Below are 17,404 nucleotides of genomic sequence, written 5' to 3' on the forward strand. Positions count from 1 at the left end.
GACATGTGTTATAATGAGAAGCTAGCCAAACTAAGGTTGTTTTGTCTGAAGTAATGGATGCCGAGGGGAGAAAAGACGTGGAGGGTTAATATACAGCAGAGAGTTCTGTGAAGGGCAACCTTTGCTCAAATTTTTTACAATACGTTGAACTACAAATATATTTCGTATCTCTTTTTTAGTACCTGGTGATTGACGTACAATTAATGCTGGGAGGAAAGCACAGATACAGCCTCAACCCTGAGGAATACATTTTTGCAGCCCTGAGTCTTTATCTTGACATTATAAATCTTTTCCTCTTCATACTTCAGATCATTGGCCTGAGTCGTTAAGATATAAAAAGTGAATTATGCAAATTTATTTAATTATTGATCATTAATACATTCTTGTAGAAATCTTTTATTTCAGACAAAGAAGTCCAGTAAATAATCAATGAAAAGCAGAACAACAAAGTGTAAACTTAGAAGCTAAATGTCATTACCTTTCTTATAGATCAATATTAATGGTTATAATTTTGAAATGTCATTATGCAGCAGAAATTACAAAAATAACTTGTGGTCTTGGAAAGCTATTTCTCCACAAAACAATAAAAAGGCATGTAAAAGGTCAAAGTACCAGCTAAACCCTAAATACCCTGTATTAGAACTGATTGTTCAATCCTGTTTACTAATTAATAATATTGCAAATTAGCATTAAAATGTAACAGTTGCAAATATGAAAAGTGCCTCAGTATGATAGTTTGTGAACTGTGAAAGTTTTGTAAAAGTGGGCATATTTTCAAAATAAAAAGTGTTTAATGCAAACATAGTAAATTCTTCTTTCTGCATCACCAAGATCAATTCTTGAGATTAACAACTCTGAAATTGTTATTTGTCATTTTTAAATGGTTGTTAATTTTTACACAACATGGTGTACAGTATCAGTGATGAACTTACAGCAAAATAGTTTCGTGAATGGTATTATTGCAGTATTTCGTCAAAGTTTAGAATCTGTTCTTTACCAATAGGTTAGCAGTTTTCACACAGATTTGGAAATGAATCTAGCCGAGGTAAATGGATTTTAATAGAATGATCTTTGAGCAGTTATGTCCACATTCTGAGAAAGGGTGCAACTGAACTTGAAAACCCACTGCGATTTATACAGGAAATGTTCATGTGGGAATCACAATATTAGCAGGGCAAGCTTTTAAGGCCGAACTAGAAAAGCTTTAAGCTAATTTTGGCTTTCAAGGCAAACTACCAAAAAGGAGCTGCATGAACTTTGTTCAGACCTGGCAGGATTATCACATGCCCAGATTCAATGAGGAATGCCTCAAGCCTAATTTGGACAAATATTTGCCTAGAGACCTTCTTCAATGTGTAAATCTAAACCAGATATCATCAACCCTTGGGATCATAGTCTAAGGCACATAATCCAAGAGCCCTGCATATTTTCCCAGATTGGAGGAGACGAGGCAGAGAGTGACCTTGCTCTGCATTTGGTGCTGAGCAGATGAGGAAGGAGAATAGGTGAAGGTCTAGCTAGGAAACGTGGCTGGGATAAAAGGTGACAGGTCTGGGTAACGGGAAGTGGGAGCAGCAGTTAATGTCAGGAACATAAGTGAGACCATTTTGAGGCATTTGTGCCTCCAGGTGTGATTGGTGTGTGGATAGGCACCATTGCCTCTGACAAACAAAATGCCGGGGTGCTGGGGCAGGTGACAGAATCACATTTTCAGCAAGAATGCAATGGGAACCTTATGTCAGTGTTAATCTACCCAAACAGGAGAGGAAATCCTGAACAGGCTTTCCATCTTGACCCTTACTTTTACCAAAGAAAAAATCATTGTTTATAAAATACGATGGTCCTGATATGGTTAAGCCTGTCCTCAGCAACCACGTCCAAGTGAAAACATCTTAAGAAATATTTGTGAGTGACTTTTAGATAAGTTCAAGCTTTTTGTCATCAGAACATCTTCATTGTTCTGATCATTGGGAATTGAACAATCCTACACTGGACAAAAAGAATGGAGACGGTAGAAAGTGGAAGTGAATGAGAGAGAGAAAGAGGAGAGGGAGAGGGAGGGAAAAAACCCAGATCCTACAAGATAATTTGTAGATTTTACATCATACCTTTGCTAATTCATGTAGCATACTTTGTCATATTATTTTTACTTATTATTTTAGCACTTAGCTTTGTTTTAATAAACTTAATCAAAAAGTCACAAAATGCTGGAGGAACTCAATAGGCCAGGAAGCATCTATGGAAAGGAATACAGTTGATGTTTCAGGACCTGATGAAGGGTCTCGGCCTGAAACATCGACTGTTTACCCTTTTCCATTCATGCTGCCTGGCCTGCTGAGCTCCTCCATAAACTTGTGTGTGTTGCTTGGATTTCTGGCCTCTGCAGATTTTCTAATATTTTTAATCAAAGAGCTCTAGGCTGTGCAGTTATGTGAGCCTTAGCTCGCTTTCCAAGACTTCCCATATTGGGCTTCAGGGGCCTGAATGATTGCAGCCCAGGAAAAGGATGAAAACTTTACCTTCAAGAAGAATGTTCTCAGTACTATCTCAGTGGACTGGTGGAAACTCCTGTTGGACTTGCCAGTAGTTCAGAAGGAAACTGCCCTTTAACTAATGAAGGAGGAAACGTTTACTCTCTGGTTAAAGCCTGCTCTGTCAGACAAGGACCAAGAAGTACTTGCACTGCACGTATGTGTTAGAAAAATAACAGAAGTAAAATCAATCAAGTGTGGCAAACTCACGTCACTGAAGTATGATCTCTGACATCTGTGCATTAGAGCCACTCTTATTCAAGGATTGAATGACTTGTCATATGAGGAGAACTTGATGGCTCTGGGCCTGTATTCACTAGAATTCAGAAGAGTGAGGGGTGACTTTGTTGAAACCTACTCAATGGTGATAGGCCTTGATAGGGTGGATGAGAAGAGGATGTTTCCTGTGGTGGGAAAGTTTTGGACCAAAGGACACAGCCTCAGAATAGAAGGGTATCCATTTAGAATAGAGATGAGGAGGGATTTCTTTAGCCAGAGAGTGGTGGATCTGAGGAACTTGTTACCACAGGCAGCTGTGGAGGCCAACTCTTAGTGTATATTTTAGGCAGAGGTTGATAGATTCTTGATTGGTCAGGGCATGAAGGGATACGGGGAGAAGAGAGGAGATTGGGGCTGAGGAAATTGGATCAGCCATGATGAAATGGTGGAGCAGACTTATGGGCCAAATGGCTTAATTTTGCTCCTGTATCTTATGGTCTCATATGGGCCAAATGCAGACAAATGGACCATCTCAGCTGGGCACATTAGAAGTGCAGATCAGTTGGTCTGAAGGGCCTGTTTCTGTGCTGTGTAGCTCTAACTATATGACAATGGTATAGTCATAAAGTTCATAGCCATGGTATGAGCATTCATGTCAGCCACATTCTGGGCAGTGTTTGGCTATTCAATTTCACCTTTACTCAGGCAACAAGAAATATCATAAAAAATCCATCATAATTCCCCTGTCAATCTGGAGGAGCTTCTCAGGTAACTCAAGAGAGAGGCAGTGCTGCCTGCATTGCAGTTTGAGAGGGAAACCACCAGAGGACGCTGTCTTTTGGTGCCTCTTATTCCGAGTTCTCTCAGCTGCTTTTCCACTGCTCCCTTTTGAGAACATAGAAATAGATTAATTCTTATCTGAATTCAGCGGTGTCGGTTTGAAGGTACTAATTTAACAATTCTTAGGGCAAAATTTTCATGCCAAATCATTTAGAAAAGTTGCTGTGCTGGTTGTCGCCTCATGCCTCCCAGCAATCCTGTGGCAATTCTACACCCCTTGAATCTAAATGTTCTTGGAACCACCTTTTAACTCTAGTTTACACATGAGCAGAATTTGGAAATGTCGAGATTATGTTCAAAGTTCAAAGTAAAATTTATTGTCAGAGTACATGCATGTCGCCACATACAACCTTGAGATTCTTTTTCTGCAGGCTGAACAGTAACTAGAACGGTAACTGTCAACTGTAAACATCAGGAACTGTTAATTTTAAATAAACTGTGCAAATACAGATGTAAAGAGTAGATCTGTAAAGATGTAAAGCAATAAATAATGAGTATGAAGTAACAATTTAAAAGATTCAAAAGAGTAATTATCCCCTTTTGTTCAAGAGCCTGATGGTTGTGGGGTCATAACTGTATTTGAACCTGGTGCTGCGAGTCCTGAGGCACTTGTACCTTCTATCTTCTACCAACAAGAGCATGGCTTGGGTGGTGAAGATTTTTGATGATGGATGCTGCTTTCCTACAGCAATGTTTTATGTAGATGTGCTCAATCGTTGTGGGAGCTCTACCTGTGATATACTAGGCCGAATCCACTATCTTTTGTAAGATTTTCTGCTCAAAGGCATTGGTGTTCCCTTACCAGGCCGTAATGCAGCCAGTCAGCACACATTTACAGAAGTTCGCCAAGATTTCTGATGACATACTGAATTTTGCAGACTCCTGTGGAAGTAAAGGTGTTGTCATGCTTTCTTTGCAATTATATTGAGTCCAGGACAGGGCCTCTGAGATAGTGACACCAAGGAATTTAAGGTTACTGGCCCTCTCTACCTCCGATCCTCCGATGATTACTGGCACATTGACCTCTGGATTCCCCCTCCTAAAGTCTACAATCAGTTCCTTGGTCTTGTTGACATTGAGTGAGAGGTTGTTGCTATTACACCACTCGGGCAAGTTTTCAGTCTCCCTCCTGTATGCTGATTCATCACTCTCTTTGTTACTGCCCACAACAGTGGTGTCATCAGCAAACTTGTATATGGTGTTGGAGCTGTACTTAGCCACACAGTCATAGGTGTAAAGCGATTAGAGCAGGTTGTCTAAGTATACATCACTGCAGTGCTCCTGTGCTGGAGATTGTGGAGGAGATGATTTTGCCAATCCAAACTGACTGGTGTCAGCAAGTGAAGAAATCCAGGATCCAATTGCACAAGGGGATATTGAGGTCCTCTGTCAATAACGGCGGTCACCACTTAACTATTTCTTTGCCACTATCATCTGGAGCTAACAGTGTGCCCACTTTAGTGCCTTCAGCATTTTTAAAGTTCATAGTAAATTTATTATCAATGTCACCATATACAACCCTGAGATACATTTTCTTGTGGGCATACTCAATAAATCCATCACTGAATAAGAACCATAATAGAATCAATGGAAGACTGCACCAACTCGGGGTTCAACCAGTGTGCAAAAGACAACAAACTGCACAAATGCAAAAAGAATGAAATAATAATAAAATAAAGAGAAATAAATATTGAGACCATGAGATGAAGAATCCTTGAAAATGAGTCCATAGGTTGTGGGAACAATTCAACGATGAGGCAAGTGAAGTTGAGTGAAGTTATCCCCTTTGGTTCAAGAACCTGATGGTTGAGGGGTAATAACTCTTCCTGAACCTGGTGGTGTGAGTCCTGAGGCTCTTGGACCTTATTTCTAATAGAAGTAGCAAGAAGAGAGGATGACCTGGGTGGTGGTTGGGGGGGAGGGTCCCTCATGATGGATGCTGCTTTCCTATGACAATGCTTTGTGTAGATATGCACAACGGTGAGGAGGATTTTACCCGTGACGGACTGGGTTGTTTTCACTACTTTTTGTAGGATTTTCCATTCAAGGGCATTGGTATTTCCATCCCAGGCTGTGATGCAGCTAGTCAATATACTCTCTACCACACATCTATAGATGTTTTTCCAATGTTTTAGATGTCATGCTGAATCTTCACAAACTCTAAAGAAGTTGAGGTGCTGTTGTGCTTCCTTCGTAATTACATTAATGTGCTGGACAGGTCCTCTGAAATAATAATACTGAGGAATTTAAAGTTGCTGACCTTCTCCATCTCTGAACCCTCGACAAGGACTGGCTCGTGGATCTCTGGTTTCCCTCTCCTGAAGTCAATAATCAGCCCCTTCATCTTGCAGACATTGAGTAAGAAATTGCTGTTATGGCACCACTGAGCCAGGTTTGCAATCTCCCTTCTATATATTGATTCTGCACCACCTTTGATTCGATCCACAGCAGTGGTTAGCCATACAGCTGTAAGTGTAACGTGAGTAGAGCAGGGGGCTAAACACACAGCTTTGTGGTTTACCTGTGGCGATGGAGATTGTGCAGGAGATGTTGTTGACAATCTGAACTGACTGGGGTCTGTGAGTGAGGAAATCCAATTGCACAAGGAGGTATTGAGGCCAAGGTCTTGAAACTTATTAGTTTTGAGGAGACTGGGGTATTGAATACTGAGTGGTAGTCGATAAAGAGTATTCTGATGAATGCCTCTTTGCTGTCCAGATGTTCCCAGGTTGAATTGAATTGAATTTCAGTTTATTGTCATTTAGCAACCACAAATGCAATGCAGTTAAAAAATGAGACAACGTTACTCCAGAACGATATCACAAAAGCACATGACAAAACAGACACCACCAGAAAATCCACATAACATTTGGCAATCCCCAATCCAGAGTCCAGAGAGGCTGCTGCGTATTTGAGTAAAGAACTGATGAGATGACATCAGCTGTGGAGCCAAAGCTCTGGTAGGCATATTGGAGCAGATCCAAGATCTCAGGCAAGAGTTGATATGTTTCATCACCAATCTCTCAAAACACAATCACCGTGGATACAAGTGCTTCAGGACAATAGTCATTGAGACAGATTACGCTCTTCTTGGACACTGGTATAATTGAAGCCTGCTTAAAGCAGGTGGGTACCTCAGACTGCCAAAGCAAGAGGTTAAAGATCTCAGTGAACACTCCAGCTAAGTGATCAATCAGCACAGGTCTTTAGTACTTGGCTATATATCCCGTCAGGGCTGGATGCTTTTCGTGGGTTCACCCTCCCGAAGGTTGCTCGCACATCAGACTCAGAGACTGTAATCACAGGATCATCAGGGGTTGTGGGAGTTTGTGATGGTTCCTCCATGTGTTGGCAATCAAAGTGAGCATAGAAAGCATTAAACTCACCAGGAAGCAAAGCCCCGTTGTCACCTGTGTAGCTTGATTTAACTTTATAAGAGGTGATAGCATTCAAGGCCTGCACAACTATTGAGCATCCTTCGTTGATTCAAGTTTTGTCCAAAATTGCTACTTCGCCCTCGAAATGGTGGTCCAGAGATTGTACAAGGACCTCTTGTAACTTTCTTGGTCACCTGACTTGAATGCCTCTTATCTAGCCCTTAGGTCTCATGGTTCATCCAGGGCTTCTGATTGGGCAAGACACTGAGTGATTTTCTGGTGACACACTCATCTACAACTGTTTTAATAAAGTCCGGACAACCGTGATGTATTCATTCACATCCACAGATGAGTTCTTGAACACAGCCCAGTCCACTAACAAGAAGCAATCTTGTAGCCGATTCTCTACCTTCCTCGACGACCTCTTTGCTGAGGTGAGTGAAGGTATCTATGGTTGTTCAGGAGCCTGGCGGTTGTAGCGTAATAACTGTTCCTGAACCTGGTGGTGTGGGACCTAAAACTTCTGTAGCTTCTCTTGATTTGCTGTAGCTTCATTGACTTCTCTAACTTCCCTTAACGCCCCCCTCCCCTTCTTACCCCATCCCTGACATATTTAGTTGTTTTTTTTTTCTTTCTCTCTGCCCATCACCCTGCCTGTTCTCCATCTCCCTCTGGTGCTCCCCCTCCCCCTTTCTTTCTCCCGAGGCCTCCCGTCCCATGATCCTTTCCCTTCTCCAGCTCTGTATCACTTTCGCCAATCACCTTTCCAGCTCTTAGCTTCACCCCACCCCCTCTGGTCTTCTCCTATCATTTTGCATTTCCCCCTCCCCCCACTACTTTCAAATCTCTTAGTATTTCTCCTTTCGGTTAGTCCTGATGAAGGGTCTCGGCCCGAAACGTCGACAGTGCTTCTCCTTATAGATGCTGCCTGGCCTGCTGTGTTCCACCAGCATTTTGTGTTTTTATTTATTTCCAGCATCTGCAGATTCACCCGTGTTGAATTCAAAGCTACTTGCTCTCTCCACCTCCATTCCAATCTTTTGCATGGCAGCACCTACTTTGTCACAATAATATGCAAATCTGAGTGAAGAAAATTAATCTACAATTGATTTATTTTTATAAGCCTACTGAAGTCTTTAAAGACATTTAAAAATCTAATCCTGTATTGAGATCAATTCAAAATTGTGTCATTAATCACTTTTTGCCAGAACAGAATAATTTTTGGAAAAAACAGAATAAATTGAATGGTAATAAATTGATATCCTTTTGGAATACTTCACCCGTGCTCAATAACCTTTTTGAGAGAAAAATGGTGAAGAAGCTGCAGGTGCTACTGTGGGGAGAGTTTTATATGATGTTACGTATCCCGTAACTGGATCACTTACCAGCAAAGATAGAGAGGTCCACTGAAGTCTGATGGTACCATTTTCAAATGTTTTTATTTATAAAGGGGCACAAAAGTAAGGTTAATACAAACATTCAGATACCATAAGTCGTCAATACTCAATCTAAAGCACAGGTATAGTAATAACCAATAAGAAATAAACTCTATCGTTGTCTAGGGGTAATGTATATATTGTCCACTGTATATCTGAAAGTCTCTTGCGGTCACTGCAGTTCCACCAGCTGCCGTCTTTTGTGGTGTCGCATTGGTGCACTTTGTTAAAGAGAGAGAGATAGAGATTAAATGAAACAGTTACCCGGCGGGGTTTTCCAACCTTTAGGAGTTCGATTCATCGAAGTCTCGTTGGGGAATGGACGCTCACTTGTGGCCTCCCCTGTAGCTAAGCCGTTCTTTCGTGGTGAGGTCGCCAATCCCAGGCAAGGAAAAGACGCACACGAACCCCACCACCGGCTGTCGCTATTAAACGCTGTCGCAGGATTTCTAGCGTGTCTTCTGGTGCGTCTGGGGGGCCGTCTTTACAACCCCTCTTTTATCTGAACTCACGGGGTCTCAGTTGTCAATCAGGTTGGGATGACGCAATCTCTCTCCATCTCTCCACCCACGTTGCCCTGAGGGTATACACGTAGTACAGTTCCCAATTCACAAAGGTGTCTCCACGAGACAATGACCACAGTCGCCAGCTTTGCCTCGCCGTGAAACGTGGGACACCGCATGTATCTCTCTCTTCTCTTGGGTCATTGACCCCCCCTTCACTAGGGCTCTGGCGATTCTTACAAAGGAGGGGGCTGGGATCATAACAATGAAAAGCCAATTTGTCTGGCGAAATCAATTTTGAATTGAAATAAGCAAAGTTAAGATCTTGCTGCCTGTATTCATGGCCCCTGCTGAAAATCTACAGGATAAATTTAATGATTTGTTTCTAAAGATCCATTAGGACTATCCAATGTGAAATCAGAAGCTGGAGCTGAGCAACTTCATATGGCTCAATATGTGAAAAGAATTTTTATCTTGTTGTACCTTGTGATTTAATATTTTATTTTAAAATTGGAAGGTTAACGTTTTCAGAACAATAGTAAAGCTGTAAGATCAGAAAAAAATCTATTTTGGCTAAATTGCAATTCAAATTTGATCAGTTTGAATAAATGATCTTATAAATACTTAATGAAAATCTGACTATTGTCATAGCCTTTGTACACCTATCATCCTTGCCAGTAATTATCAATTGGTAAAACCGCCACAATATATTGATATTTTAATTTCACATAGTTGATTTAGACTTCACATTTTATATATTAAGAAATGGACTCACAGTGAAGTTGAGCAATTATTTTAAGATGTCAAAATGTGAAGTTATTGGGGCTTAACAGTATTTATTGTAAATGCAAAGTTAATTGTGGAAATCCAAAATCTGGAATTCAGCATAACTTAGAAATACATTAAACAAACTAACCTCAGTACTAGCTACCCCATTTGCACAATTTTAATTAGATTTAAACCTTTCTATCACCTAAAATGTAGATGCTTATTCATTCTAGTTTTAATTATTTCAAGGGATTCTTAAAATATCAAAGCTGAAAATGTCAATTTTAAATTTCTTCTTTATGTTTCTGACTCCACTTTATTTGCACATTCTAATTTACACTGCTCGATCAGTTTTTCTTACACAATCCCTTTAATCTAACTTGTTAAGAAATACATTTGCTTGCCTGATTCACTCAGTTCATAATAGCTCAGTTTTTCCAGCTGCACTATTACCCGTTGTCACTTTCACTATGACCATACAAATATTTAAAAACTTAATTAAGCAGGTCTAACTAACAGCTGATTTGATTCAGTGACTTGTCACACCAAATTATGGCTCATTGAGAAGAATGAGTCAGTTGAACTAATCACAAAGTGAAAATTATTTCCTAATGATTACACCTACTTCCCGGGATGAGTTATTTTTAAATCACTTTTATTTAACTGATACTCTATGAAAGATTATTTGAAGTGGTACAGTAGTTTCCATGTTAACCGAAATAATGGCTCCGTCATCACCACAAGATTACTACTATTTAATTCAGTGGATTAAGAAGAAATTACAGTCATTTGTATCTCTAGTGATGTAATTTGGTTGAGGGCTTTATACTGCATCATACTCTCCAACAGAGCACACACACAGCTGAAAGAAACTTCTCATACAGCTTAGAAAACCTTAACATTTTAAACCTCGAAAATAAATAAAAAATCTTCTCTCCCTGAAGAAGTTGGCAGAGTTTCTCATCGAAACGGTCAATTATAATTGATACTTGTACCCGTCCAGAAGCCCAAGAGTTTATTCAACTTGAAAATAATGTTAGAATGTTCAGCAAAATCAGAACTAGTTAAAATGACCTCATCTGTACATTTTACATCACAACTAATGAAATGGTACTCTACTTATTTTACTACACTTAACAGTTCTTCATCCATTTTATTGCTGACAGGTCTCATCAGTGACTTACTAGCTGTTACAATTTATCAAATCTTCTTTGAAACATCAATGGATAACTAACAATAATAAGAATATTTCGTTGAATTAGAACCTAAACGGCCAAAAAGGACACATGTAAAAGACAGAGGTGAACTAACATACTGTAATCATCCCCTTTCAGTGAGCCAGAATGACTTCTTTCAGGAACTTGTTCAACACTTTTGGAGTATCAGAGAACTTATTCAGAACTTCTGTGATCTACTCTCAAAGGCACTGGCCTACAGGTTTACTGTACGGCATTTACTTTTATGCAATAGTGCAATTGAACCAAAAGCAAGTTCAGTCACTGGTGTGACAGATACTTCTGAATGTGTATAACACATTGTACAGTTTTGATTCATGTACCTCCATCCGCTTGATACACCTGTGCTCAGAACAGACAGAATAACAATTATTATGAGATACTCGGGGTGTCCAGTCATTGGAGTGCCTGATTAGGTGTTCATTTAGACATTCTTGATGCCTGACTGTCCAAGTTTTATTTCCAATGGTGGTCTCTATTGGAAACTGACAATATCAACCATATCAAGGTTCCTGAAACCACATGACCACTGTGCACAGTAATTCTTTGAGCTCACAACTCATACCATGTGTCTTATACTATCAGGCAGACATGAAAATTATTGTCCCATGGACTTGACTGAAACTAACCTCAATCACATTTATAATGGCATTTTAATTTGGGCTTCTACAGTGGCACGCAAAAGTTTTGGCCACAATGGTCAAAATTTGTTACTGTGAATAGTTAAGTGAGTAGAAGATGAACTGATCTCCAAAAGTCATCAAGTTAAAGATAAAACATTCTTTTCAACATTTTAAGCAAGATTAGTGTATTATTTTTGTTTTGCACAATTTTAAAGTAAAAAAAGGAAAGGAGCAGCATGCAAAAGTTTGGGCACCCCAAGAGATTTGACCTCTCAGATAACTTTTACCAAGGTCTCAGACCTTAATTAGCTTGTTAGGACTATGGCTTGTTCAATTATCGTTAGGAAAGGCCAGGTGATGCAAATTCAAAGCTTTATAAATACCCTGACCCTTCAAACATTGTCCCAACAATCAGCAGCCATGGGCTCCTCAAAGCAACTGCCTAGCACTCTGAAAATTAAAAGAAATGATGGAGAAGGCTATAAGAAGATAGCAATGTGTTTTCAGGTAGCTGTTTCCTCAGCTTGTAATGTAATTAAGAAATGGCAGTTAACAGGAACGGTGGAGGTCAAGTTGAGGTCTGGAAGACCAAGAAAACTTTCCAAAAGAACTGCTTGTAGGATTGCTAGAAAGGCAAATCAAAACCCCCATTTTACTGCAAAAGACATTCAAGAAGATTTAGCAGACCCTGGAGTGGTGGCACACTTCGTGGAAGAGTCATCAGAAGAAAACCTTTCCTGTGTCCTCACCACAAAATTCAGCGTCAGAAGTTTGCAAAGGAATGTCTAAACAAGCCTGATGCATTTTGGAAACAAGTCTTGTGGACTGATGAAGTTAAAATAGAACTTCTTGGCCACAATGAGTAAAGGTATGTTTGGAGGAAAAAGGTGCAGAATTTCATTGAAAAGAACACCTCTCCAACTGTTGAACACAGGGGTGGATCGATCATGCTTTGGGCTTGTGTTGCAGCCAGTGGCATGGGGAACATTTCACTGGTAGAGGGAAGAATGAATTCAATTAAATACCAGCAAATTCTGGAAGCAAACATCACACCATCTCTTAAAAAAAAACTGAAGATGAAAAGAGGATGGCTTCTACAATGGGATAATGATCCTAAACACACCACAAAATCCACAATGGACTACCTCAAGAGGCGCAAGCTGAAGGTTTTGCCATGACCCTCACAGTCCCCCGACCTAAACATCATTGAAAATCTGTGGATAGACCTCAAACAAGCAGTGCATGCAAGATGGCCCAAGAATCTCACAGAACTAGAAGCCTTTTGCAAAGAAGAATGGGCAAAAATCCCCCAAACAAGAATTGAAAGACTCTTAGCTGGCTACAGAAAGCGTTTACAAGCTGTGATACTTGCCAAAGGGGGTGTTACTAAGTACTGACCCATGCAGAGTGCCCAAACTTTTGCTTTGGGCCCTTTTCCTTTTTTTGTTATTTTGAATCTGTAAAAGATGGAAATAAAAATGTAATCTTGCTTAAAATATTAAAGAAATGTGGCATCTTTAACTTTATGCCTTTTGGAAATCAGGTCATCTTTTACTTGCTTAGCTATTCACAGTAACAGAAATTTTGACCAGGAGTACCCAAACTTTTGCATGCCACTGTATATGAAGTGCAATTTCTAGGTCTTTGTCTCTGGGAAGAAATTGTTCTTAACTTCCAATCTAACTCTTAGCTCTACAGTATTCAATTAAACAAAATTAATTCACTTTATTAAATTACCTCACTTATTTCCTCCAAAAAAAATCATTTTCAGAAGGCATTTGATAAGGTCCCACATAGGAGATTGGTGGGTAAAATCAGAGCTCATGGCATTGGGGGGAAGATATTGACACGGATAGAAAACTGGTTGGCAGATAGAAAGCAAAGGGTAACGGTGAATGGGTGTTGCTCGGAATGGCAGGTGGTGACTAGCGGGGTGCCACAGGGCTCGGTATTGGGACCACAGCTGTTTATGATTTACGTCAACGATTTAGATGAAGGCATTGAGAATAACATCAGCAAATTTGCTGATGATACTAAGCTGGGTGGCAGTGTGACATGTGATGAGGATGTTAGGAGAATTCAGGGTGACTTGGATAGGCTGAGTGAGTGGCCAGATACTTGGCAGATGACGTTTAATGTGAATAAGTGTGAGGTTATCCACTTTGGGAGTAAGAACAGGAAGGCAGATTATTATCTGAACGGTGTAGAGTTAGGTAAGAGAGAAATACAAAGAGATCTAGGAGTCCTTGTTCATCAGTCACTGAAGGTGAATGAGCAAGTACAGCAGGCAGTGAAGAAGGCTAATGGAATGTTGGCCTTTATTACAAAGGGAATTGAGTACAAGAGCAAGGAAATCCTCTTGCATTTGTACAGGGCCCTGGTGAGACCACACCTGGAGTATTGTGTACAGTTTTGGTCTCCAGGGTTAAGGAAGGACATCCTGGCTGTAGAGGAAGCACAGCGTAGATTCATGAGGTTAATTCCTGGGATGTCAGGACTGTCTTACGCAGAGGTGTTAGAGAGACTGGGCTTGTACACGCTGGAATTAAGGAGATTGAGAGGGGATCTGACTGCAACATATAAGATTATTAAGGGATTGGACAAGATAGAGGCAGGAAATATGTTCCAGATACTGGGGGAGTCCAGTATCAGAGGGCATGGTTTGAGAATAAGGGGTAGGTCATTTAGGACAGAGTTAAGGAAAAACTTCTTCTCCCAGAGAGTTGTGGGGGTCTGGAATGCACTGCCTCAGAAGGCAGTGGAGGCCAATTCTCTGGATGCTTTCAAGAAGGAGCTAGATAGGTATCTTATGGATAGGGGAATCAAGGGATATGGGGACAAGGCAGGAACCGGGTATTGACAGTAGATGATCAGCCATGATCTCAGAATGGCGGTGCAGGCTCGAAGGGCCAAATGGTCTACTTCTGCACCTATTGTTAGTCTATTGTCTATAAAAAAAACCCTTCTTAATCCCATTCTGAGAAGCACATGCCCTAAAACTGTAAATCACACATTCCCTCTTTGATGACTTGTATTTCCTTGCTGTGCATCTGTGGCAATATTAGGTATAATGTACCAAAAGTGGCTGCACCTTCTATTCTCCAAGATCTGGTAAATCTGTGTCTCATGTGTCATAAATTAATATGGCCATGTCAACTTAGATGCCCATCTAAGATAGTCTCCTTTGCCCACGTATGGACCATCTCCCTCTCAGTCTTTCTTATCCATTTTTGGCCTGTATCCTCTAAATCTTTCTTAGCTGTAGAACAATACTTGTAAACAAAAAGAATAGCAACTGCACACTATTAATTTAGCAATGTAGGAGAGTAGTAGGTGGATGGTTCAGTGTCCAACATCACCACTAACAGTTGTGCTGCTCTAGTTCTGAAAGATAAGAGCAGGCAAACACTGTCAGCAGCAAGTGGTGAGGAAATATAACATGAGACATGAAGCCTCCATGACCTTGATCTCATCAATACAAATTGCATGCATGTAGTAGGAGTAACTGCAGCAGTTTTTGTGGAAATGAAGTCACTTTGTCACACAGAAGCACCTTCCGACATGATAAGCCACACTATCATTATGTTGAATTGGTGCAGTGTCACAGCTGATAGAGCAGTTCCAACCACCCAGTCTGATCCTGAACTCCAATTACCTGTGTGGAATTTGCATGTCTCCCTTCTGACTGTGTGGACTTTTCACAGGCATTCCACTTTCCTCTCATGTCCTAAAGTTGTGCTGATTGATAAATTACTTGGCTATACTAGGTTTGTCCCCAATGTGTTGGCAAACAGTAGAAATAGTGGGTGGGGAATGTGGGAAGAATAAAAAGAGGATTAAAGCAGGATTGGTGTAAATGGGTGCTTAATGGTCAGTGTGGATTCAATATTGCAAAGGGTGTCCATGCTATAAAATTCTATAGCACAGGAATTGTAAGGAAAGAGTTAAATGTGATTCCTTCTTGGTATATGCTAAAATAAAATGGAAGTCTGTAAAAACAAATGTTGTTAGCTTGGAGTGGGATTATTTTGAGAATATACAAGACAACCAGTCCACATCAATGTGTTGAGGAACTTAAGGAAGTACAAGTCTACAGCTATAATTGTTAGCGATACATGGAGAGGGAGAGAGAAAAGGAGAAAAAGAGACAGAAGAGGTGAGACAAAAGAGGAGAGAGAAAAAGAGGAGAAAGAGAGAGAGATATTCTCCATGTAAGTTTGTTGGCACTCTGAAGATCAGCATTTTTAGTGGATAAGTATATTTTTCTGTACTGCTAATTCATTAACTATTTTTCTTTTTGTGTTGCAAGTTTTATATAACTATTAAAGTAGTTACTTAACACGTGTACTGTGTCTTTGTCTGTGAATACATACAAAACGCCTATTGCTGAATCAGGAAAGAACATGGAACAGAATTTTAAAATAATTATCATTACAGGGATTCAGAACAGATGAAGTAGCTTAAAGCTGGACAGCAATGAAGTACTGTAAGCCATGAACAGCAAAAGAGTTGATCTCCATCACAGTCAGTAACTTAACGGCTCAGCATATTGGTCACTATATCATTAATGACAAGCCAGAGCACCAGGTTCAAAGTTTAAAAGGTCAAGCCAGGTACACACCCAGCTATACCTAAAAATGAGGTACACATTGGTGAGGGAAGTGTTAACAAGCTGATATTTACTCACCAATAACCTGCTCATCACTGCTTTCTTTTGGATTTTCCCCCCTCCATCATCATTAACATGGCCTCAGAAAATATTGCAATTAAATGAGTAAAAAATGTTGAATCTTCTGAAGCCACAACATCTGCTGCCTAGAACAAGAGCAGCTGGTATTTTGCAATGACATCAACAAGTTCTTTTAATAGGTACACATCAATTAGACTTGGAAATATAAAGGCAATTCTTGAATATTGGCACAGATCCTGAAACTCCCTTCCCACCAGCGCAAATGAGTACCTTCAGTAGAAGCACTGCAGTACTTGAAGGTAGCTTACTACCATTGTTGGAATATCAGTAAGGGGATGGACAATAAATATAGGTCTGCCAGTAATAATCACATAATAAAAATAAATTTTTAAAAATCCTTCAGGAAAATATCCAATTACCATTTATAAAATTATTGAATTGTCTTTGAGCTTCAAGGGCTTCAAACCTTGAGCTCCAGATTAAAATTACTGTAAAACAATGTCACATATTTTCTAATTTTCTTAAATCTTACTTATTGGTTACTGGACATAGTTTATTTTCATCTACTTAGTTAAAGCATTTAGAATTCTGATGTTAAGCTTCCTCTTCTTCGATGAAATCAAGCTTCTCTAGTCCCTTTCAAATAAATCCTTGATATCATTCTCATAAATCTCCCCATGCATCTGTCCTAGATTTGACACCCAGAATTGAACTTAAATCTCTAGCTGACATTTAAGCAATTATGAATGATTATCCTAATGCAGAGGGTGAGAAATATTGTCTAGAATTGCCAGGATTTTCCATAGGGTCCTTTGTTCTACTACAGTCTCCAGAGTGTCCAGTTTGACTCCTGTAACAGAGCCAGCCTTTCTGATCAGTTTATTGAGCCTGTTGGCATCACCTGGGTTGATGACATTGCCCTGGCACACCACCACATAGAAGATACAGGCGACAACAGACTGGTAGAACATGTGAAGGACAGGCCTGCATACTGCAAAGGCTCTCAGTCTCCTCAGGAAGTAGAAGTGACTGGCCACTCTTGTACTCCACTCAAGATGATAACTGATTGTTAGCATCCATCAGCCTGAAATTGGGGAGCCATTCTGAGCACATATGCACTAGAGGAAAGGCAGTATTCTTCCTGTTAATCTATTTTGTGAACTCATCTTGTTATGACAACCC

At 40.1% G+C, this 17,404-nt stretch overlaps 1 protein-coding gene across 1 annotated transcript in view; it reads left to right on the top strand.

Annotated features, from left to right (window-relative positions):
* LOC140732200 (protein lifeguard 1) overlaps positions 1-791 on the top strand; it is a 32,971-nt gene extending 32,180 nt beyond the window's left edge. The window contains exon 10 of the mRNA XM_073054474.1: positions 180-791. Within this exon, the coding sequence (XP_072910575.1) occupies positions 180-329 (150 nt within the window). The 3' untranslated portion in view covers positions 330-791. The remainder of the gene's footprint in view (positions 1-179) is intronic.
* Positions 792-17,404: the final 16,613 nt, after the last annotated feature.

Source organism: Hemitrygon akajei, chromosome 8, assembly GCF_048418815.1.
Source record: "Hemitrygon akajei chromosome 8, sHemAka1.3, whole genome shotgun sequence".
Classification (NCBI taxonomy): Eukaryota; Metazoa; Chordata; class Chondrichthyes; order Myliobatiformes; family Dasyatidae; genus Hemitrygon; species Hemitrygon akajei.